At 43.2% G+C, this 24933-nt stretch overlaps 1 protein-coding gene across 1 annotated transcript in view; it reads left to right on the top strand.

Moving 5' to 3' along the window:
* LOC138260314 (galectin-3-like) overlaps positions 1 to 24933 on the top strand; it is a 202780-nt gene that overhangs the window by 48046 nt on the left and 129801 nt on the right. Inside the window, exon 3 of the mRNA XM_069208694.1 lies at positions 22376 to 22397. Within this exon, the coding sequence (XP_069064795.1) occupies positions 22376 to 22397 (22 nt within the window). The remainder of the gene's footprint in view (positions 1 to 22375; positions 22398 to 24933) is intronic.

Below are 24933 nucleotides of genomic sequence, written 5' to 3'. Positions count from 1 at the left end.
CTTGGCATAGGGGAATACTCTATCCTAAATGTGACGAATATCCCGCCGTATTACAATCCCATAATATCCCAGTCTATCGTAATATGGTGGATGGGATAGCTGTCATGTTTGTCATGGAGTATTCCATCCGCCAAGATCTAAATCAGGGCCTTCGGCATGGATGGGTTCCAAATGGTGGTAGGTGGGCTGTCCATTGGTGCACCCAAAGTCTCTATGTTTTATTAGTAGAAGACAAATATTACTTCCTACGTGATCACTGTCACTCAAGGAAGAAACACACAAATCTGATTTCACCCTCAGGTTGGCCACTGATTAGGTCTAGTGGAGCTCGCATCATGCTCTGTGACAGAGAGCCTCACAAGCAGCAAGATGGCGTGCGGAGTATGCCGGCAGCCACGCGGCTACACTGATACCTATACCGGGGCCTCTTCTTTTCCCCTGTCTTAGCGGCGCTTCTCCAGGAAAGGACTCTGGCCGCTAGACACATGCAGCCGCTGTCAAGGAAGAGTCAATGGCAGAGACCCAGTGGCAGGGGCGAGAGGGGCCCTGCATGCACCGGGGCTAAAGCGGTGTGGTGTGGTTTCTTGTAGGGGATGGCATTTGGAGTCAAAGTATACTCCACACTGAGCACTGCCGGCGGCCTCATTTTCCTGCCTGGATGTCCCACAGGGAGGCCCAGAAACACGGTCCAGAATCACGAGAATCATGGAGATCAATAAGAAGGCAGAAGGAAGAAAAAGATAAGTACCTGGTTCAGCGTGTACAATATGAGGCTGGGGTGGCAGGCTGGAAGCCTCTGTGTTTGTTATAAGCATTTGTGGAGAGAGCAGGCAACGCTCAACTAGCTCAAGGGGAGGACGAGGTGGGGGTATTTTGCAAACAAATGCTGTTTGAAAGACTCTTGAACTAAGGGAAGATAGCTGTGCATTTAGCCCTGCAAAAGTTGGGAGATCACCATAAGGGGTACCACACTGTACGAGACTTTCTGGAGACTTTGTTGAGCCAAAATTCCAGTACTGATGGGGCTAATGGTCAAAAGGAGATCGAGCAGCCTGTCACAATGGCACTAGGCAGCATAATAGACACGTCTGTGGGGATAAGTGTGCGGCGGATGCGGCTTGTTGTCCCCTTGTTTTCCTATTTCTATTCAGGACTCTCATTAGTAGCATCACCTGCAACCTCTTCCAGCCTCTTTTTGCCTCACCTTACTTCATCCCACTCCATCGTACCATTTAGGTTTATATTCTGCAATTAAATGCAATGCACTGGATGCGGGGTATAAGGCACGAACAATGGAAAAAAGGTGAAACATAAAAGGAGAGTACTGGGAGTGTTGCTATCCCACACCACCTCCCAAGAGAAATATATATAACCACTAACTCTCCCCCTCCCCTCTTAGGACAACACAGCCTTTCGCTCCTGAGACACTCTCCACACATGTTTTCCCCTTCTCGTACTAAAATGCGACCTAATCGATACCGCCAATTGAGGGAACACTGGTCCAACTCCACCCTCAACCCCTACTACCCCACACCCTTAGTGGTTATATAAAAATCCCAAAAGAACCCATATCCAAAACTTTGACTCCTGCCACAAGAAGGCAAAGACATAGCTCTAAGCAGCAAGACCTAGGGGGGATCCATGACAGAATCCGCAGGGGTACAGGATCCTTTCACTTGCCTCTCCATTTCTTTCTGCACCGCTGGGGTCCAGTCCCTCAGTGGGCCATGAGCAAGCTACATCGCAGCCAACGCAATTCTTTGAACTATTCTCTCAATCCTCCACCTCTATATTGAGTAATCTGACCAGTGAGCCTCATACTTCTTCGCCTGTTCCAGCTACACCTGGTATCCTCCCCCGTGCTTTATCTACTATAACCCTACAAGATAAGGAGAAACCTGCCTACCCTTTCTACTATTAGCAGCAACGTTAAAGGGACACTTAAGGCAACGGAAAGGGATAACATGAAAGAGAGAGGGCAAGCAAGAGCAATCTCTCTGCCCTAAGAAATTGTAATGGGCAGCGGGTTACTTCCCGCTACGGCTTCAAATCTTGTGTCAGGAGGCTCCTGCCCGGCTGTATCTGACTCAATATCATCTAATGCTAACATTCTTCCACAAACTCCCTGCTCTTCTCCTAGTACCCTCCTTCCGGCCAGCTTGGTATGGAGGGTAACTGGCATCCCCTTAAGGGATGAATTGATGGGTCAGATTCTAGAGGAGATTCAAGCAATAAAACTATCCCAGGAGGAAGCTCGAAGGGAGATGAAGGACCAGCTTAGCCAACTGAATATTTCTCTACACGAGTATCCCAAGTGGAGCAGAGGGTCTCAGACCTAGAGGATGCTGAAAAACAATTGGAGTTGGCATCATCTCAGATCCAATTGGAACACAAGGAACTTCAACTAAAGTTGGATGAGATGAAGAACAGGTCTCGGCGCTCGAATCTTAGGTTCCTAGGTATCCCCGAAGAGACTGAATCAGCTTCATCCGTGACCAAGGTAGCCTCGGATCTCATCTATAAATGCATCCTTTGGAAAAGGCAAGAACTGCAGAGGTCTCTCAATTATGAGGGCACACAGGGTACCATTCATACGTCCTGTGAACTCAAAGTATCCCTGTACTATACTGGTCAATTTTGGAGATTTTAGGATAAAGGAACAAATCCTTTCCCAAGCCATAAAAATGAGGAATTTTAATTCTGGTGACAGCTTCAGCTTTCGCATGTTTTCTGATATGTCTACTGCAGCTGTCCACCGGCGTCGCGAATTCGTTGAACTGATAGGCGATTTTAAGAGATTGGGGGCCCCAGCGGGTACTGTGCATCTATCTAAACTCAAAGTACTCCATAAAGGACAAGCGCATGTCTTTCAGGATGTACAGGAAGCAAGGAACTTCTTAGAACTGCTAAAAAACTATGATTTCGTATGGTGGGTGGATGAGGGAAATAAGGGGGGAAAAATGTGTAGTATAGTATTCCGCTACTAGGGTACATTTCGAACTGGCGTGATATGTGTTTTTTGTTTCTTTTGTCTTTTCCATTTCCTCTGCCCTGCTGCTTTGCTGCTCTCCCTGAGCTCAAGGCTCTAGAATTGCCATGACAGCGCACTCTCTTTTTGGGTATGTGGGGGGGGTCCATGGGTAGGTGGTGGTTCGCAGCTTGGTGGGGCCATGATGGTTGAGTCCCGCTGCGGAAGGGGGGGATATCCTCTGTCTGCTGGGGGAGGGCTTTGCACTAGGGTGGGGGAAAAGAGCAGATGACAAAGCAGATAACAAATCGAAAAAAACATTTACTTGGAGTGCTAGCTTGTGGGTCGTTTATGACTTTGGAATAGGATGACTGCGCTTGGTAAAGGAGAGTCAGGGAAAGAACTAAGAGAATATTAATAATAATGTAATATTAACAGCACCAACAACCACGTTATGTTCGCTACTATACTCAACTGGCTTAGTGCCTCGAATTATGGCCTCAAAGAATGGGAAGGCCTGTGGGGAAGATGGTCTTCCGAAGGAAGTTATAAAACCCTCGAAGACTAAGTAGCCAGGTATCTAGTTCTCCTTTTTAATAATATCCTCCAGGGGGCAGACATTCATGCATCCTTTACAAAAGCCACAGTGATTACCTTTCTAAAAAAAGATAGGCCACCTCAGAAACCTGATACTTATCGTCCAATTAGTCTACCACATTTTGATTATAAGATTCTAGCCAAGATAGTGACCCAAAGATTGGCCTTAGTAGCCCAAGACCTAATCCATGAAGATCAGTGTGGTTTTCTCCCGGGTAGGCTGTTAGCGCCTAGTACTAATTTTCTAATTCAGGTGATAGATTATTACTCTCACAATAACAAACCAGAGACTCTCATAATGTTGGATGCAGAGAAAGCCTTTGATTTAGTCCAATGGGAGATGCTTTTTAGGATCTTAGTAAAGTTTGTATCCTAGACAATTTATTCAGGTATTTCAAAATCTTTCCTCCTTGGCCCAAGCCACAATTCTCATCAATTCACAAATAGCAGGAACCATTCAAGTTAATTGAGGCAGGCATCAAGGATACCTACTTTCTCCGGTGCTTTTCATGCTGTTTATTGAGCCTTTAGCCGCAGCGCTGCGCCAAGATACTGCTATTCTCCCTCCTATGCCTATGACACCTAAACTAAAACTGTTTGCTGATGATATGATTCTCCATCTTTCAGCAGACACCACAAATATTGATAGGGCTTTTGCTAAAATAATGGTCTTTTAGATCTGGGGGGATATAGGATCAATCATTCTAAATCGGAAGCTCTCCTGTTCAATACCACCGATAATAGGGCTCAGCACCATCTTTGTCGCCCCGTTAGATATTTGGGTATTTATGTAACACATGATTTTTTGGGATCTTTTTGTCCTAAACTATATCTCTACTGATAAGAAAGTGCAATGCCTATCATAGAAATGGCAAGCCTCCCCTTTGTCAATTATTGGATATGTGGCACTCATCATAATGATGATCCTTCCTCTTTTTTTATTCATCTTCTCTAGTGTGATTATTGAAATCCATCAAAAATTCTTAAAAGAACTTGATGCATTACTTCGAAAATGTATATGGGCCAACAAAAAATGAAAGGCACAGCTGGATATTGTATCCCTCTCAGTCGAGGATGGAGGACTATCTCTACCAAATGTTAGGAGGTACTATGAATCTGCTTTTATGGACTGGGGATCCAGAGCAGCCCTATCTCCTAGACTTCATTTTTATCTGAAGTCTATGCTAGTAGAGCACGGATATCAGCTAGCACCATTTCTTAAGTTCCTGCATCAACCTAAACATACTAGATACAAAGGGCCAGATGTAGCAAAGGGTTTTACCCATTCTGTGTCTATGGGAAAAATTGTTGGTACATATGGCCCAAAGTCCCTACATTAATCTATGCCAGGCTGCTTCAATTTCGAGCGAAATATCAAATTCTCAGTTTTTATCCTGCAATGATATTGTCCCACTCAGGGATGATGGGACTAAAGCTGTTTCTATTGCATCAAAATCAATGGCTAAATCTGGGATTTACTAGTTTTTCTGATTTTTTAGCAGGAAACCAAGTCAAGACCTGGTCACAGTTTCAGGCTAGAGTCCCTATTCCAGACCCTCTATGATATTGCTATCTTCAGATATGGCATTTTTTAGTCCACACATCCCTTCAGTAGATCTAACTTCTCCTCCTATCTTTCAGGCTTTTTATGGGAACCAGAAGGGGATCAGCAATTGGTACCTGATACTCAACTCTCAGGGAGCATCGTGACTACTCCCTTGCTTTCTGACGAAGATCAAAAACAACTGGGTGTAAAATTGAGCTGAAAATGCGAAGAAACCTCAATGGCATATCTCACAAGGCAATAAGGGGGGCAAACTTTAAGAGAATGGCCTTCTTTTCGAAATAGATGCTATATCTCATCCCAGCTCAAATAAAAAAAGCACTCCCGTCCACTCCAGGTTCTTGTCCACAATGCAATGGCAACACAGGGGACTGACTCCACCTGTGCTTTATCTTGCCCAAGCTTATGGATTTTTGGGACAGAATTTTTCAGTGGATCAGCGTGAAGATACTGTGTGTACTTATCCCAGATGATTTGGCGGCTTTGTTTGGCACTTCGGGCCACCCTGAATTAACGATTTGGGTGAAACCGTTGCCATTTATAGCATCATTGATCGCAAAATCTCTAATTTTCCAGGCCTGGAAATCACCTTTTCCCCCTACATTCAAGGGAGGTGAAAATGAATGTGGTGCACTTTAAGGAAAATCTGTATGCGCAAAGAGTAGGCGCAGTCCGCAAGTTTAACGGTATTTGGGGACCGACCTTCGAAGGAGAAGATGTATCTATATCAGTTTAAGACACTAAGATGTGTTTTTACCCTCATATTTGCTGTGTGCTGTAGGATAAGTTTCAATCTGGCGTTTTGATAATAAGTTCTAATCTTATGTTTTGCTCCATGTTCATTTCTCATGGTTCATATCTGCTCAAAAAAACAAAGGTTGGCCACTGATGCAACATCTTGGATAGTAGTGACACAATTATACTGCTAAAGTTGATAATTTTATAAATTCATATTTAAGGGATGTGTATAATTTGTATGTATGTTTTACTATTCTGGCCACTTTAATGGTGGCCGCTGCAACTCTGTACATCAGCACTGATGGATGGCGCTTGAGGCATCAAGTAAATTTGGGATCAGGTCCCACATCATTATTTGAATTAAATAATGTTTGTTAAATCAAGAGAATTGGGCAGAACATATCCATCCTGCTGTTCTAGGAGCTAATGCTGTGTGTTTGAAGTAGATACAGTGCTATTTGCACTTCTTGCATTAGTATTTTGACCATGAATTCATTTTCCAGGAGTCAAAACTGCAAACATATAGAATTTTTTTTTATTCTGTACATAGCACGACCAGCATTGCATTGAGCTTCAAAGCTTAATCCTGGGTGTCTGCATTTCATAGCATTTCCTTGATTGTGTGGGTACTGAATATTGAGTAGGAAATAGGAAATATCATTATATCTTAATGTCATAAGCAAAATATCAAAGGAAAAAATATTGACTGGTATGTGTAGGGTTTCTATAACTTCACATATATATACTCTGAAAATGTATAGATCGATAGATGTGAAGTTAAGAATAATAAATCTTATTTGCACTTACCTTTTAAAATTTATGTCCGGATATTTTGTCTGTGATATTGAGGTATAGCGATATTCTCTATTCAATATTCCAGTGCTTGTTTGTGCTTGTACTGGAAAGGTTTTCTTTGTGTAGTCCTTGTGTCCTTCTTATAGCAGAAAATGTGCTCTGAGGCTCTCATTTTAGCTGCACATAATGTTTGGGAATACTGGAATCCTTTTTGTGTTTGCGATTGAGTCCTTTTTCCCGGTGTGAGAAATTGGATAATTGGTTCACTGGGGTGAGAGCCCTGCTCAAGCCACAATTCCTTGAAGTGTGAACCACAAAATGTCACTACATTAACCTGTGCTTAGCCCTGTGTAGCATGGCACAAAAAGTAGTCAGGCTTAACTGAAAGGCAATGCGTAAAGTATTTATGGAGCATACAAACAGTAATAAAGTGAAAACACAACACAAGAAAAGTCCCAACCCGATTTAGAAAAATAGAGTAAATTTTTATAAATTTTCGGACAACAAAATGACAAAAATTCAATCAGCAGAACCAGAGTTATGGATTTTTAAAGGTTAAGGTTCAAAATAACACCTAAAAGATAAAAGCTCCGACTGTGGACATCTGGTCACGCAAGACCGGGTCAAAGTCGAAAGTTAAGGCTGACCACAATGAAGCGCAGTTCGGATACAAGAAGTGGATTGCAGGCTTTGAAAAATCATAAAAAATTTACTAGACCTGCAGGTCGAGTAGCTTGAACAATCTACTTGACCTAACTGTAATGTACTTTTCCCAGAAACGGGTCTCAAATTGTGTGATCCTATGCAAATATTGTTTTTTACAGTCGCCGTTTTCTTCATTCTCACATATGAATGCACCTTCAAATATGTGAGTTCAGCATTTCTGCTGTAAAAAAGTCCTCTTTTGTTTGATTAAATACATTAAATGTTTGCTCCATGTATAATAAATCTAGCCCACATACGGGGTACACATGATCCATGCATGACTTACCCCTTAGTTTACTAATAGCTTTGGTATCAGGGCAGAAGTGTTTCTCAGTTTATGTTTAAACACTCACTTTTAACAAGTATATTACTAAAGCATGATGTGGCAGCACACTGTCGTTTACAGACAGTAAATTCCCAAGAAATGTCCAAAAACCTTCCCATTAACTTGCAGCGTTACAGATAAAACTATATAGTGTATTAACAATAATCTGTGAAAATTAGGTTTCAGAAAAAATATTTATCATTTGCACATCACCAAGTAAAGTATTCTGACTTTTTTTTCATCCTATTAAAATATTTTTTCATCTCACAAGTACAAACAAATGGTCTTTTACAGCTACTGAAATATATTTTGAAATATTTGTTAAGTTGACTTAGTGATATAAATGTTGTGTGTTAGGAAAGGCCTGATATCCACAGCCTTTCATTTCACACAGGTCAGACAGTTCACCTTACAAAATCCTGGAACTCTGCAGTCACAAGGAAATGTATATGTATTGCAAGAAGACAAACTGACTTTTGACCTTTGTCTCTGAACACAGAGCAAATGTGACAAGAATAAGAATCAAAGGCCTCTTAATTGCTAATTCAGTTTCCATCTGAACAGAACACCTGTTCTTTGTCTACTCACCAGAAGGGTTGAGTAGTTTCTAAAAATAGCTCCACCTCATAAAAATAACTCACCATAGCAAGTGGTTGAGTAGATTTTTGATCCCTGGATTTGGCCCAGTCAGCGCTTACCTTTGGACGTAGAAAAAAATGTTTTGAAAAAAAATGTCTTAGAAGGTAGACGTTCAGTGGGGCAAGGATGCAGGAGTGTCCGACAAGGAAGCGTCATCGTCAGATTGCTGTAGAGTGAAGACGCAGTGAAGCTTTTTACCGTCAGACTTAATCACCAAAATAGAAGTTGAAAATCTGAAGTGGGACAAAGCAGAAGGCTGTAAGCCAGTTCCATGAGGTCGAATCCCCTTTTGGTGAAGGACAGCCAAAACTAATTTGCTGCAGACAGAAGCTGCACAGTCAATCCGACCAGCAATGCACCTCAGGCAGTTAGGCAAGCAGTTTGATCCCAGACCCCTCCTGGTTCAGGGCAAGAATGACGGAAGCACCGCCAACAGGCTGGCGGTGCTTCCTTCCCTATTCCGACCGTGGCGGTAGAGCCGCGGTCGGACCGCCGGGGCCGGCGGTTGTCCGCCATTTCAGCCCCGGCTGGGATAATCCGCCAGGGCAGCGCTGCCCTGGGGATTATGACCCCCTTACCGCCAGCCTGTTTCTGGCGGTTTTCACCGCCAAGAAGAGGCTGGCGGTAAGGGGTGTCTTGGGGCTCCTGGGGGCCCCTGCACAGCCCATGCCACTGGCCCTAACCAGGCCCTGGCCAGCTTTTCACTGTCTGCATAGCAGACAGAGAAAAGCGCGACAGGTGCAACTGCACCCGTCGCACGGCCGCAACACCGCCGGCTCCATTCGGAGCCGGCTCCTGTGTTGCAGCCTCATTCCCGCTGGGCCGGCGGGCGCAAACTTGGTTTCCGGCCCAGTGGGAATGTTGGAATGGGGGCAGCGTGAGTGCGGCCGCATTGGCGGCCGCATGGCGGTTTCCGCCTGGCTGGCGGCATTAGCCGCCCGCCAAGGTCGGAATGACCCCTTTTATCCTCAATTTTGGCAAATTTCCAAATAGCACCTTTACCACCACAGCCAAGGGTCCGGAAGTAGGCGGAGACCTCCTGGGTGTTCGGGACTCACTTCCTCACTGGGTTCACATGCGGGTTCAAAATGGTGGGAGCCAGTCATTTCCCTGTGGCTCTGAACAGGAGTCCATCAAACTAGCCCTTGGACTTACTTCTGGAAGTCCTGGGTGCAGGTGTAGTGTGGGGATCAACAGCAGGGCTTGACTCAGAGAGTTCAAGGCAGGCTCCAGGCAGCAAAGCAGGCATTCTAGGTACAGCAGCAGTCTGCCGGACTGCACAGCAGGTCACAGCAGTAAGCAATTCTCTGAAAGTCCTTCCCCAGGTCCACAGTGAACTGAAGAGTGGGTCTGAAGGTCCTATTTTTATACTCTGCTGCCCTGATCCTAGAAGGTTGAAAAAGTTTCTGGAAAGATTCTCTGAAGTTCTTAGAGTTTCTTGACTCGCTTGCCCTGGCTCCAAGCTGGCTGCAATGACAATACAGGGTTGTTAGGCCTACTGTGAGGAGACAAGACACAGCCTATTCAAGTACGAGAGGGGCACTGCTCAATCCCGCCCCCCATCCTGTCAGTTGATGGCCCATTAAGGCACTCCTAATCCAACTATCATATGACTGTCTAGGAGGAATTCAAAAAGTCTCATTGTTAGCTACACCCAGTAATGGGTCCCAAGACAGGCTGCAGACACAAAGGGCTAGGGGCACGAAAATGCCAACTTTCTAAAAGTGGCATTTTCCAAATTGTAAGGAAAAATCCAACTTTATCATTAAAGAGGGTTTATCATAAAAGCTCTGTAGGTACCAAACATAGCATATCTTCCTCTGCTCAGTTAGGAATTACAGCTTATTAAATGTAATGAGGAATTCACAATGTTGTCTTATGGGAGGGGTAGGCCTCAAAGTAGATGTAAAAACTAATTTGGGAATTTTTCACTAACAGGTCATGTAAAACCTAAAAGTGCATGTCCTATGGGCTACCTAGGGCCTACCTTAAGAGTGACTTATATGTAATAAAAGGGGTATTTAAGCCTTGGCTAGGAGGTTTAAATGCCAAGTTGACATGGCGATGTGACATTGCAACCAGGCGTAGGACATGTGTTGGAGGGCTATTTAAGTGGGTGTCACAATAAGTACTGAAAAGCCCACTAGTAACATTTAATTTACAGGCCCTATGTATATGGTATACCACCTTACAAGGGACTTATAAGTACATTAAATATGCCAATTGGGTATAATCAAATTTAATAAGGTTTTCGGGAGAGGGCACAGGCACTGTTTAGCAGTGGTAAAGTGCACAGAGTCCTACGGCCAACAAATGAATTCAGCAAAAGGGGGTAAAAGCCAAAAGGTTGGGGTGACCCTGCAGAGAGGGCCAAGTCCAACACCCAGTCTTCTTCCACCTTTACGCTGTTTAAGTCTTGCTCCCTCACCTTCTTTGGATCAGAAAGAAGTCCCTAGTGTTAATGCATATTCCCAGTACTGAGATATTAGAGAAAACCAAGGAGTTCAAAACACTCTTAGCACTGAGGGAGACAGCAGGTTGTGGGAGTATGTAGAGTTTCAAGAGTCTTTTATTCCCTTTCATTTCTGCACTCCCTTCACCTATGTAAAGCAGTGTAAAATTCTGGCCTGCTCAGATTCTGCATTTACACTTCCCTTTGCACCTAAGACATGATGGTAACAAATGACGTGACAACCTTCAATATGACAAGCAGCTTCTTTCTCCAAATACTCGCTTAAGCATACTTGTACTGGCTTCCACAGAGTCCTGTACCATGTCTACTCTCACATCATCATCAGCTTTTCCTGGCATAAAGATTCTTTTGCAGCCACTGTCTGAGGGTGTAGGCTGGGAATATTGAATCTTAAATATACTGATGGGACAGAATGTCATTACCACACTATCAAGGTACAAAGTATCAAAAAAAGTAAGATTTTTATGTCTGTATCTAACTCCACATAGATGTACCTGGGTGATGGGTTCATAGATGAGGAGTTAAGAGTAGTAAATCCTTACCTCCCTCAGTGCACTTACATTTCAATATTTTGTCTCTCGATATTGTGGCAAAAATGTTCTGCTTCGTCAATATTCAGCAATTGATTTTCCCTACTACCATCCTGTCTGAGCCGTTTGATTCATTTTTAACGGTCCTAGTGAAATTCACATTTATTTTAATGAGAGTAACAAAAAATCCCAAACTAATCATGGATGTGCTACTAAATGAATAGTATTGCTACAGCCAGGTATGTGGATCTATGTTTTACCTTCCACAATTGGCACTGATTTTTACTGTTGCCAAAAGTTTCACGCCCCTTGGAAAAATATACATTTCTAATAAGGTTAAGCTTTTAGAGCTATACAGAAACTATTTTTCATACCACCTGTTTGCAACATGTCTATTTTGGGTTGCTTCAGTACTTTTCCTCACCTGCACAATTAAAGTCCCTAAACAAATTTCTCCAGTTGGGCAAGATTGCAGCACAGGGTTAGCCGAAGGAGGATGCAGGCTCTTTGAGAAGCATCTTCAGCATAGTATCAGCTTGCGGCAGGATGGAGATTGGCAAGGCTTACTTTTGCTGACAGGGCCATGATCATCTGGTGCTCGGCTTAGATGGAACTTCTGGTGGCCAGGGGTTAGTAGAGTGGCTTGGCAGTATGGTGGTAGGAGCGGCAAAGAACGCTGACTCCAGCGGGGGCTGAAAGGTGTTGGGCGGGGCTTCGCCCCCTCTCCTTCTCCTGTAGTCCTGAATGGTGGGAGAAGCGGCTCTCACCCCGCCATAAGAGGCAACAGTCTGCAGGTCAGCCGAGCTGCCGCAAGCAGGGACGGCGTCGCCTGGCCCCAGAGGAGATGAAGCACAGAGCAGCTACAGCACAGTCAGCACTGTCAGTGTAATAATCAGTCTCCAGCAACTTCTTTAAAGTCCCCTGCTACATTGTGCTCACAGAAGGGTTTCTGGCAGAACGTTTGAACTCTTTTCTGCAACAGTGTTTCGTCCTTTAATATTGGGAGTTGCCGATCCTCCGTGGGCATGAATAATCAAGAGGAGGGCTCGGGCTCTGTCTGTCTTTTTTTGTTGTTGCTGTCTTTTCAAGATATTCTAGAAGGCAGCAGCCAGAGGAGAAAAGGGACCTTGTGGCTCTCTGATTCATCCCTCCGTTAGGCCACGGAGGACTGGAAGGAAGAAATCTCAGACTGCAAAATTTCTGTCCCAGACGGCAAGGCCGTTAATGCGGAGATTTACCTCTTGATGGGCTATGGGTTACTGACTCTAAGACCGAGTCCTAACAGTTGGGTCTCCTTCAAGCTAAGAAGCCAGGAATTTAAAACTCAATGGAGTATCGGAAATTGCTCCTTCGCCTATAGCACCTTCAATGCCATCCCTTCCACTATTGATCAATATATTTCACCCCTCAAGTTGGAGGGGGGGCAGCTGAAATAATAGACAGTAAATAAGAGTTCAATCAATCAATCAGGACTTTTTAAACTGCAGCTAACCACCTGGTTGGGTGTCCAGGTGGTTACAGGTCCCAGAAGCTTATTTGAATAGCCAGGTCATGAGGACCATTCGACATTCTGGAAGTGATAGTCTGGAGGTGGTTGGGGACGCTCTTCCAGATTTTTGCAGCGATGTGAGAGAAAACGAGTGTCCTCCACTTCTGCTTCAGTTGATGCGTGGAGTAAGGGCAAGTGAAAGGGAGACAGAGTGTAGTCTTCCTGATGGTGGGCTGAAGTTCAGGCAGTGGTTGGTGTACGCTGGTCCTTGGTTGTGTGCTTGTGTGCGTGGGACAGCAACTTGAAATGGCATGTCTTCTGTATGGGGAGCCAGTGGAGTTGCCTGAGGAGGGACGTGACATGGGGGATGTGTCGAAGCCAGCTGAGAGGTTGAGGGGGGTCAAAGCTGATGTGTCTCCTTGGTCGGGGAGGTTCAGATGTCATCGGTGGCTGCAATCAGGGCAGTTTCAGTGCTGCAATTGCTGCGGAAGCCATATTGGCAGGCATCGGGTAGCTGGTTCTGCTCCAGTAATGTCAAGACTTGCTTGTTGATGATCTTTTCCGGTGCCCTCGCTAGGAATAGGATCAGGGAGATTGGCCAGTAGTTTTTTGGATTGGTGGAGTCCGTGGAGTGTTTTTTGAGTATTAGTCATACTTCGACATGTTTCCTGGTGTCTGGAAATAATGCATAGGTGATCGAGGTGTTGAGCAGGGTTGTGAGTTTCTGGCTGATCCTTTGGTTTCCAAGGTTGAAGATGTGGTGTGGGCATAGTTCTGTGGGGGCTTCCAAATGGATGGATTTTATGGTGGAGGTGAAGACCTGGGTGGACAGGATGTTCCAGGTGGGCAGTGTGTGGTTTGTGTCGGTTACGGCGGTGGCGTATCTACAGAGGAAGTCTGTAGGTGTGGGTTGGGGTTCGAAGTTTCAGTTCAAAGGTTGCAATCTTGCTGTGGAAGAAGTAAGTGAGGTTTTTGCACAGCTCCTGTGAGGGTGCGATGTTGTTTTCGCTGGAATCCGAGTTGGAGAATTCCAAGAGTTACGTCCTGGTGCCCCACCAGAGATGTTGCCCACAAGAGCTATACTTCAGGAGACATGGGGGGCATCAGCTCAAAGTGGCTTTGCTCAGGCAGATACCGGATTGCTTCAGGGAGGGCCACAGGAATCACTGATGGCATGCCTTCCCTTCCGATAACAGAAGGTTTAGAGTCTTTTGGAATAAGGAGTTGTAGAAGCATCTTTAATGGTACTCAACAACTTTAGTTTGCTAAGTCTGCCCCACTTGAGTAGGAAGCTGAGGCCTTCCTTTCATTATCTGACTCTAATCTTCAACCTCAAAAGTCTCCCCGATTCAGAGGCATACATGAACAAATGGTGCCAAGAGCTGGCACCTCAGTGGCAGTGACAGGTTTCTCTACAAATACCCAAATGGAAGAACTTGTGACAATGACCTTTTCTCAAGGGGTCCTGGAACCTGCAACATCAACATCCACATTAGCACTGGAAGACAAGCTCTCCGAGATTCCGATGGCACAGAACTAATTCCCACAAATCACATTCTTCCGGCTCTTGAGCCAGGGTCTTTCTCAACCGCTTCGTCTATGGTCCCTATCACACAATATGCTTTTACCAGAACAAGAATTGGACTCAGCTTCTAGCCAGTGTGCATCCTAATTAAGGCCCCTATTTTTCTGTTTTTACTGATTTTTACTGATAAATATAGATAGTCTGTCTGTCTTTGTTTTTAAAAGCAGATAAATACAAACCTTTCTACTTCTCAAGAGTGACTCTCCATGCTGTCCTTCATGAATTCTGGGCCAGCAGCTGAGCAGATATACAGCATGGGGAGCTAAAAAAGAAGATGAGCCTTCCTTAAATACAGGCATATGTTAACATATATTTCTATATAATGCTAATATTTACCTTTGGGTGAAGTGTTTTCATACACTTGGAGGCTTAATTTGCTAAAACGTGACAGGCATCAAAGTATGATTGCATGGTAACTGGTTAAATAACAGTTAAATAAATGCAGAATTTTAACATTTTCAACTCCATTTATTCTCAAAACACAAAATAAACAAGGATAAATACCAATAAGATGGGCAAAAAATAAATATGGATTAATAAAGGCAAAAATATTTAAAAAATAAATACCATCAAACCGGGAGCCCTAATCCTAATAAGGCTGGCTCTCCAACTTTATCTGAGATCTTTGATCTTCTACAGCTGCATAGGGAGGAGTATCATAAGGACTCTCTGGCACTAAAAGCAGCACGCTTAAAGAAACAAGTTGTTCTGAGGAAGCCATAAAAAATATGGATATTCTTCATACACGTCTCAGTATGGTAGAGACAATTCAGGGGTTCTTGATTGCCGAAGTGGAGGAGGTTAGATCTTCCCCTCTTCAACATGATTCTCAGCTCGTGACCCTCTCATCTAGGCTTTAGGATCGTTAGAACAGATCTTGGTAGAATAATCTCTGTGTCCTAACAATAGTGGAAGGAGCAGAAGGGGATGATCCTCAGGGGTATATTGTCCCCCTCTTCAGGAAAGCCTTTCTGGCCCTGCATGACTGGGACATGGACAGTGTTATTCAAAGAACCCATCAGTTTCCCTCTCAACCCCCGCCCCCAAAGGGAGGCAGAGCAACTTGCTATCCATGGGTTATTTTGATTTATGCTGGTAACTTTATTTTGCGACAGGAGATTTTTCATGTGACACAGTCTAGGGTACCGGTTACAGCTGGTGGAGTGGAGTTTTTTGTCCACCACGGGACAGTGGTCTGACTGTGGCAAATTGGTGAACAGATTCTTGCTCTTTTGACACAGGGGGTGCAGTCTCATTATTGGAGCCTGATTCACTGCAGATCAAGTATGAAGGCCAAACATACTTTTGTTATGAAGTTGCAAAGGTTGCAAAGTTGTTAAGAAAATGGGAATCTTCAAAACCAACTACCAATCAGATGCAATCCATCTAATCGTTCCCTGAAAGCTGCCCTCTCTTCTCTTGCTTGATCTTCTATTCACTATTTTCTTCCTCTCTCTTTTCTGTTTCTTTTTTTTTTCTTGGCAGCTTTAAAGATGCTTCTAATCCTCTAAAATAATTAGCTCACTGGGAGGGTAGAAGTGAGAGATACTGGCATTTGTTGTCTGTCCTTTTTCTTTCCTGTTTCTCCCTTGCTGGCCCGACTATATTCCGCTAGCTGTGGACTACCTATAGATGGACCTTCCGCTATTGTTTTTTTTCTTTTATCGATTACCAAGGTTCATCCTGTGGAGATTTAATACTGGCAGCTTGTTAGTGGTTAGATACGTCTTGTACATTCCGGTTAGGGACAATGGAACTCGAGCAGGCCTTTTGTTGGGGGGGAGGGGTTGATGAGGGATAGGTTGGCTTTTGGGTGGTGTTCTTGGGAGGGAGGGGACCAGGTTATGACTGTATAAGGGTATGTATCAGTAACAGGAGCAAATGTGGGCAGGGGATTGTGGGTGAGCAAACAAACTGGAGAAAAACACTTGTATTCTGATCACAAATGGTGGTTATTGTTTGGAGCAGGGGAGAAGTTTAAAGCTTATTGAGGATGGTAACTGGTCTAGGATGATTTTGACAATGGCTAGTAATCTTAATAGTCATGATCAACACCTACATATTTTGTCATGTAAAGTAAACAGCATTAAAGGACCCTGTTAGTGTACAATAATTAGGGAAAAGTTGTTTGATCTAAGCCTGTATATTGTCTGTTTGCTTATCTCCATCCGTCTATGTCTGAAACACCATTATTGAATGATTTGAGCTGTCAAATGCTTTCCATGGCTAGTTCTTCCTCTGCTGCAAGGGGAGTGACTCCTCTGGCTTGAGGTAAGAGCTGGTCTATTGGGGAAGCGCTCTGACCAAAAGGGTCAGTGGCTTATCATAACAATTTTTTGGGAGAAAGGTACATTCACAGTCTGTGTAGAAAACAGGCCTAACGAGGATGACTCTTCGGTCTTCAATCAGCTGCTGGTGGAGCCGTATTTCTGGCCCGAACCAATGATACTTTGCTAGGACTTTAATGTTGATCTCTATCCTACTCTGGACTCCTTGTGGCTCAGCAGGATTAGTGGAGTCCCCAAATTGAACCAACTTTTCAGGGAGGCTCTGAGACATCTTATGCACTGGTGGATGTATGGCAATATTGTCATCCTAATGAATCTGGACATGCCTTTTATTCCACCCCTAATAAATCGCTTTACTGAATTGATATGTTCTTGGTGAGCCATTCATTATTATCCACTTCTTGGGTTCAGCTGAACCCCAGGATGATTTCTGATCACAATTCTCTATCTTTATTCCTTCCTCTAATGGAGCAATCTGCTCTGAATAGCCGGTCTCGTAATTGAACTTTTGATAGACAATTGTTACTTGAGGAAGGATATATTACCTTCCCATTAGTGGTATGGGATGCACTTGAGGCCTGTTGCAGAGGCTACACGCTGAGATATCCAGATCAACAATGAATGGAACATATTAAGAAGGATGTCCTTATAAGGTCCTCTCTTGGTGTCATAGGTGGGTAAGTAACACAAAGAACTGAGAGACCTTTACCTCTGTTTTGGATCAACTTACAAATTGTACAGGCCACACTAAGGGATAACTTTTGGGATGTTTGTTAAGAAGATCTAAGCAAAGCAAATAAATACCTTGGAGAATAATGAAGAGATGGGTTGTATACTGTCATTTCATGGTAATGATTGGTTGAGTATGAATGGCATCCAAGCAATCACTAATTAAAAGGGAGACATGGTTACTGATCAAATCCTTGTTCTCAAAGAATTCTGTAGGTGCTATCAAAAACTTTATCATGGGGATGGGGCTGTTCCAACAGATACTATCAACCAATTTATTTCCCAGTAATATCATCATACGTTGACAGTCACAGCAGTCTTATTTGGAGGACCCAATTTAATTGTCAGAAGTTGAGAATGCGGTAAAACAGCTAGCCAAGTAGAAAGCGTCTGGCCTTGATCAAATTCCTCTCAAATTCCATGGAACCTTTTCAAAGGTTTCTGTGCCCCTATTGTGTTAGCTTTTTAACTCCTTTGAGCAGTCTGGGCATGTTCCCCAGACTTGGTCAGAAACTTATTTTGTAATTTTTCCTAAGAAGGAAAAGGACCCCGGTTGTGCGGGTTGTATTGGCTGATTTAATTGATCAACGCAGATTTTAAAATGTACATGTGTATTCTTGTAAGTAGACTATCTTGCGTGATCATTGACCTGGTTGACAAGAATCAATATGGCTTTATACCTGGGTAAGATACCACAGCCCATGTGAACACAGCTATTTCTGCCATAGAAGTTGTGTCGTTAGTTGGGAACCCAGTCAGAACGATGATGCTGCATGCTGAAAAAGAATTTGACTGGGTCTCCTGGTCTTTTCTGTGGTGGATGATGAGAGCAGCTTGCTTTGTTCCCCGGTTTTTCAATCAGGTACAACAGCTATATAATGGGATCACTGCTAAGGTTTTGTGTTCAGGTATTTTGTTCGATCCTATTAGTATCACCAGGGGCACCCAGCAGGTTTACCCTCTTTCACCCCTATTATTCAAAATATATATAGAGCCCTATATTCAAGTCTTAAATGTGTCCAAGGATATTTCTGTGCTCCAGATACATAGGCTAGAGATCAAGGTTTTGGCCTATGTGGGTGATGTTGCTATTTTGATGTCTGCTTTGACTACTGCCCTGACCCTGATGGCAATATATACAATTGCCAGCATATACAGTTCTGTCTCAGAGCACAAGTTTAACATTGATAAAACTCAAGTTTTGTCTAACATTGTTACCCCGGAACAGAATCGACACTGGGTACGCTCTGCAATAGATCTTGGGGTCGAGTTGTCACTCAAAATGGAGGAAATAATTAAATTAAATTATGGCCAATTGTTCATAAGAACGGGTGAGATGTTTAATAAGTGGAATACACTCCATCTTGAGTTAATTAGGAGGTGTAACCTCATTAAAATTATCATTTTACATTGTTATCTTTATTTGTTCAGATGCATACCTCTTTATCTCCCTACATTTGTTTTTTCATGTATGGAGGCATCCTGGCAGAAATTTCTATGGAACTATCGGAAACCAAGATCGATATACTGTTGCTTCAGCTCCCACTGGAAAAAGGGGGGTCTCTCCTTACCGGGCTTGCAGTTCCATTATCTTGCTGCATTTTTCTACCGACTAAGGATGGTGCTCAGTAAAGAACGGTGGCCTTTGGGGCATATGTTTTCTAAGTTTCTGCCAAGGGGTGAGGTCATTGTGTCCTGTACGGGCAGCATTGACATGATACATTTCAAGTGGATGAGGTTTAAGATGCTACAGTTCTTTCACCTTATCTAGTCTTGTCTTAAGAAAATTCTGTTGGAACGTACCCTGTGTAATGCATATACTGTACATACTTGAGCTATAATCCTAATTGGCCTTGACAAGTACATGAGATCTTCCTGACTTGGGAAGACTCTCAACTTCTTACACAAGGGCAATTTTTGAGGGATGTGTTCTTCTCTCTTGAGAGTTTGCAACAAAGATTTTTACTTTCCCAGACAGTGTTAACCCAGAAGAATTACGCTGTACTCAGTGCCATTTTGTTGATTATCTGATTCAGGGTCCCCTTTAGGGAACTATCACTTCGACGTTTAGGATGATCTCTTCAGCAGAAGCTGTGGTAGGAGGTAGGTCAGATCCCTTTAAGGTCAGAGCGGATAAGTGGACCCAGCATCTCGGGTCAGAGATCATTGTGGATGATCTTAGGTATACTAATTTCCTTCCACAGTCTTAAATGTTTCAAGGGTCAAAGTTCACCATTTTAAGATTATTAACGATTTCTAACTGATACTTTATTGTCTCCAGATTATGAAGGTTAGACAAGATACTAAATGCTTTTGTTGCATGGTGCAGCAGGTGCAGTTCACATATTCGCCTTTTGCCAGTCAATTTAACCTTTTTGGGCGTCTGTCATGGAAAAAATGAATCAAATCTTTCAGAGCAATATGTATTGGGACTGTAAATTAATAGTATTATGGCATTCTTCAGTTATCCATCACATTTGAACAGGGATTTTTTTTTTGCAATATCACTGGCATGATTAGTGTTGGCCCAGCACTCGTCAATCTACCAGGCTTGCTGCATTCTTCCTAAAGAACAAACTAATTCAGGCATGTGTCCTCAACCTACTTGGCTCACCACTGTTATGTTATATTAACAGACACCTCTAAAGGATTTATACACCTTGGATGGTAGAGTTCACAGGACTAAGAACAAAGAAATCACAGGCAACCTCAATGTTTGAAAAGAGTTGAATTTCAGCTGAAAAGGAGGCAGGTCATGACCTCTCCTTAAGAGGAGATTGCAGAGACAGTGCTAGTATTATCAAGTCTATGCTGTGAAGAACAGTTATCAGTGAAGCTTATTGATATGTATAACTCTCAATGAGAGCCATTGGCATGAATGACTTGATTCTAAATCAAGTAATACCCTGCTATGACATAGCAATTTTGAGTAACAGAATTTGTTAACCATTGTTATTACGCCATAAAGGAATTCCAGGCTGCTGTAGCAGGGATCTCTGGGAGCCTGTGATAGAGAATTAGATGATGATGGTATTTGCACTGCACTAACTAAACATGTAACTCTGCAAAGTCCACCAGGATTGATCTTCATCTCAAAATGAGGCTGAAATGACAAAATTCATTAACAGTCACTGACAGGGACATTTCCTGCCTGATGTCAGTGTGTTTGACTGTGTTCACTGAGATCCTGCTAACTAGGACCCCAGTGATTATGCTCTCTCTTCTCTAAATTTGGTTGTTGCATACTGGTTACCCCGTATTTCACCCACAATTGGCATACTGGTGCCACCTTATAAGTCCCTAGAATATGGTACTTAGGTACCCAGGGCATTGAAATTCCAGGGGCACCCTTTCACTGCCACTTACACTGCACCAGGTCACTTATAAGTCACCACTATGGTAGGCCTTCCAGCCCAGAGGGCAGGGTGCATGTACCTGTGTGTGAGGACACCCCTTTACTAGTAGACGTGCCCCCACAATCTTCAGACCTACTTTCCTGGACTGTGTGAGTGCAGGTTTGCCATTTTGCACGTGTACAGGACATAGGTCACTACTTATGTCCAGCTACATAATGGTATCTCTGAACTTAGACATGTTTGGTATCAAACGTGTTGGAATCATACCCCAATACTTTTGCAAGTATTGGTTGATGATTCCATGCACTCTGAGGGCTCCATAGAGGGCCCCAATCATTGCTTTCACAGGCCTCTGAGGTTTTCTAGGCAGCCCCAGTTGCTGCCACTCCACAGACAGGTTTCTGCCCTCCTGTTGCTTGAGGGAATAACTTGGAGAATTCACCTTGGGCTGAGGTAGATTTGGAAGCCCATGCAGCAATGCTGGATATTCCAGGGCACATCTTTGCTCTAACAAGGGCTCAGGCCAGAAAGCAAAGAGAACAGGGGAAACTTGGATACTGAAACTTTGGACCAAGAGATTCCTAAAAGCAAGGGTAGGGCATGTACTGTGGCACTTTGTAAATATGCTTCAGCGATTTTGGCCTCATTGAGCCACATTAGTGTAAAAAGAAAATGACGCTAATGTGGTACAAGTAGGCGCTAGGCCCTCTTAAATTTGGGCCTTAAAGTTCACCACTGGCCCCATGGTGAACTCAGTGGGTTTGTATGACCAACCGTTGTGGTGGTTCATACAAGGCCATTTAAAAGTTGGGTGTTCATACAACATGATCGAGAGATGCTTACACCAAAGTTTAGAATTTTTTAACCTTTTTCTAAAACAAATTTCCCAACACCATGGGAGCTTTCTCGTGTGGTGCGGGGGTAGTTTTTTAAATTTGTATTGCTCTTCATCATTTGGATGTTCCTGCAAGTGACAGTCAGTAAACAATAAGCCATCCAACCACCCACTCTAAAGAGAGTAGACAGTCAGATGGTCTATGTTCCTCAGCCTCTACTCCCTCAAAACGCCAGAGGAAGGCTCACATCATCAGAGTAAATTTTAATCAGCTAGTGTAAGCCTGGCATACTGCCTGACTGAAAATCGGGAAGGTGGACCGAGAGTTTGGCAGACATTGTACTACATCACCAAAATTTAAATTAGGCCCTAAGTTTTCTGTCTATAGGTACTAATTCTTTCACACAAACACCAGTCACTAGAGAAGGTATCAATTCAGTAACCTACTGTACCAAAAGAGGGCAAATTCCACAGATTTACACTACAGCCCAGTCTTATTATCCATGCTCATGTTTTCCTCATCATATCGAGAGCTGCGTAATAAATATCTATGCACAAACTATGTTTACAGTATTTTGCATGTGGCTCTAGCATTTTGAGTACTATGTGTATAAATACTAGCTTATCCTCTGCTGATCAAAAGTGCTGTACAATGTTGAATGATATAACTCCTCTAATATGTTTTCGACATAAGACAGCATTTTGCAGTATTAATGAAAAATGATCCTTTGGTAACGTCTATTTTACTTTTAATTTTAGGGCGTCGGTGGCGACAAGTTTTGTAAGTTTTTTATTTATTGCAATATCCATAATTTATTTCATATGACTTTCTGGCTTGTAGAAAATATCCTACGTATATTTGTGCCTTATTTAGAAGTGTTTGTTTGTTATGAACTTGAGTGATTTTTAACAAAGGAGGTACTTGCTTAGAGATGATATTTCAGGAACGTTTTTGAGTGACAGGACATCTGAAAATATTGCTCTACATTTAGTAAATGTAAAACATATAGCTAGAGTTGCTAGTTTCAAAGTATTCATGCCTTTCTTTGCTTACAATTGATGAAAAACACTGAATACCAGGAAGGATCCTATTGACTACTGGCACAATGGCGCACTACCTTTAACACTTGGAAAGATGTGAATATTGCAGCGTTGGTGGCACACCCTGATTTAACATGTACGTTTGTCCTTATATTATATTGGTATCATTAAGTTGTTTCTAGGTGTTTGGACATAGGGTTCTGTCACTTGACAATCTTACATCATCCACTTTGATTATTGATGTTTATCCCAGTACAACACATAAATGCTTTTTGTGATCAACTCTATGTTTTCACGCATCAACAAAAGCAATTGACCTCAGCTTCTCACTGGAAAGTTCTGGGATGTTCCTCCAAGTGGGTTGCAAAGTCTCTGCAGAGCTGACAGAACTTAAGTTAAGATTTGATTAGCAGATACCACATTAACAATGATGCAATGGCACCCATTTTAGGACTCATGGACTCAGTCCCTCTGAAACAAAGGTTAAACAAACGTATAAAGGGGCAGAGTAGGGATACTCTGCCCCCCTTGGCCTGGCATGGGCGTTGGACCCGTACATGTGTGGTGCATCCATGAATCAGTGGTAAAAAAAAGAAACAACAAAAACAAAAAGGCAATATTAAAAAAATGCCCAGGAGACAGCAAAATATATTTTCATGAGGAGTAGTGTGTGCCCTTACCCAAGCCTCCTTGAGGCCTGAGGGACCTCATCCCCTGCATTCACTATTCATATAATAGGGAGTGGGGTGCGTAGACCCCGCCCCCGTACTGATTAAACAGATGCCTTGCTGTCCCTATCCCCGGGACTGAACATTTAAATTAGCCAAGGGGACACACAGCCCCCTCTCTGAATCTTGTACAGGCCTCAGGAAACCCATACCCTGGGGCTGTATGCAAAATAAATGGATGAGAGCAGGCAGCCCCCCTCCCCAAGCCATTTTATTGGCCTGGGACACCATCCCGCAGGAATGCAAGCAAAATAAAAGGGAGGGAAGCATGCAACCCCCTCCCCGAGTCACTGTTGGGCCCCAGAGACCACATCCCCCATGACAAATTATCTTTTTTGGGAGGAATGGCAGTCTCCTCCCTCCACCCAGTGCCGTACACGAGCTCGGGGAATCCCATCCCATGAGCCTGGTCCAGCAGTGTCCTGTGGATCCTATCCCCTGGGACCCTGCAAAACCCTGCCCAGGAGACTGTGGGCATTCCCTGCGTGCCCTATCACAGACAGGGAACACAACTCTGCTGTTATCAAGGCAGGAAGAGTGAAAAAACCTTCTCCTGTCCCGGCAAAAGCAAGGCGGAGTAATGGAACCGGCTCCTGTCAGCACCCAGTATCGTGCTTGCCGGGGAGCCAGCAAGGACTATAAGGGCCTTGAAACTCCCCTCTGCAGCCCCAAACAAAGTGGAATTTTGGATTCCCCAGGTGGGCACTGGGACACCACTTCACTTATTTAAAAAATGGCTTCAGTCAAGGTTTAAAAAACAATAAGCATGAGTGACTCAGGTGGCAATTTGTAGTGGTTTTGTTAATTTAACATGGTATTTTAACTGATATTTGTATCTATCAATTTCCTTCAACTTTGTTTGTTCCATTGGATATATATTTACATCTATATTTATATATGTGTATAAATACACATGTATATATATATATATATATATATATACACACAAACACACACACATAAATACACATGTATACACACACACATATATATATATATATATAGATATATACATTCTTATTTAGACACATATATATATACACACACACACTCATATATGTTTGTATTTTTTCAGCTCAGTGTAGATGGCACTATGTTAATCCTATACTTTAAGACTTTGCTGTAAAAATGGCAAAGGGCTTTATCACTTCATAGATCGGCCTAGATGGCACTGTGCTAATCTCTGCCAGAAAACAAGGTTTTTGAGGTGAGCAGATTCAGAGTGTTGGTGGAGTTTTCCACATAATGGAGCTGCTCTCCTCCTAAACTCGGCACTCTGAGATTTATGGGATAATTCATATTTACTCGACAGCTCTGAAAAGGGTATAGTAAAATTATCCAATAACAATAGTGAAACATCAGTTAAACCCTTTGACAACACTTTTTGCAAAAACTAACCCAACCATTCTTTGTAATCCTTTTATTATATCAAATGGGACTAAAGTGAAATTTGTTCATAACAAACAAGTTGGAAACAAAATATGGCCTTAATAGAAAGCAGGAGTGTACCACCATCAGAAAAGCCAACATTTCAGAGGGCTACAGATT

This window comes from Pleurodeles waltl, chromosome 9, assembly GCF_031143425.1.
Source record: "Pleurodeles waltl isolate 20211129_DDA chromosome 9, aPleWal1.hap1.20221129, whole genome shotgun sequence".
Lineage (NCBI taxonomy): Eukaryota > Metazoa > Chordata > Amphibia > Caudata > Salamandridae > Pleurodeles > Pleurodeles waltl.
The sequence above is the reverse complement of the archived record's forward strand: the minus strand, read 5'-3'. Positions and strand labels throughout refer to the sequence as shown.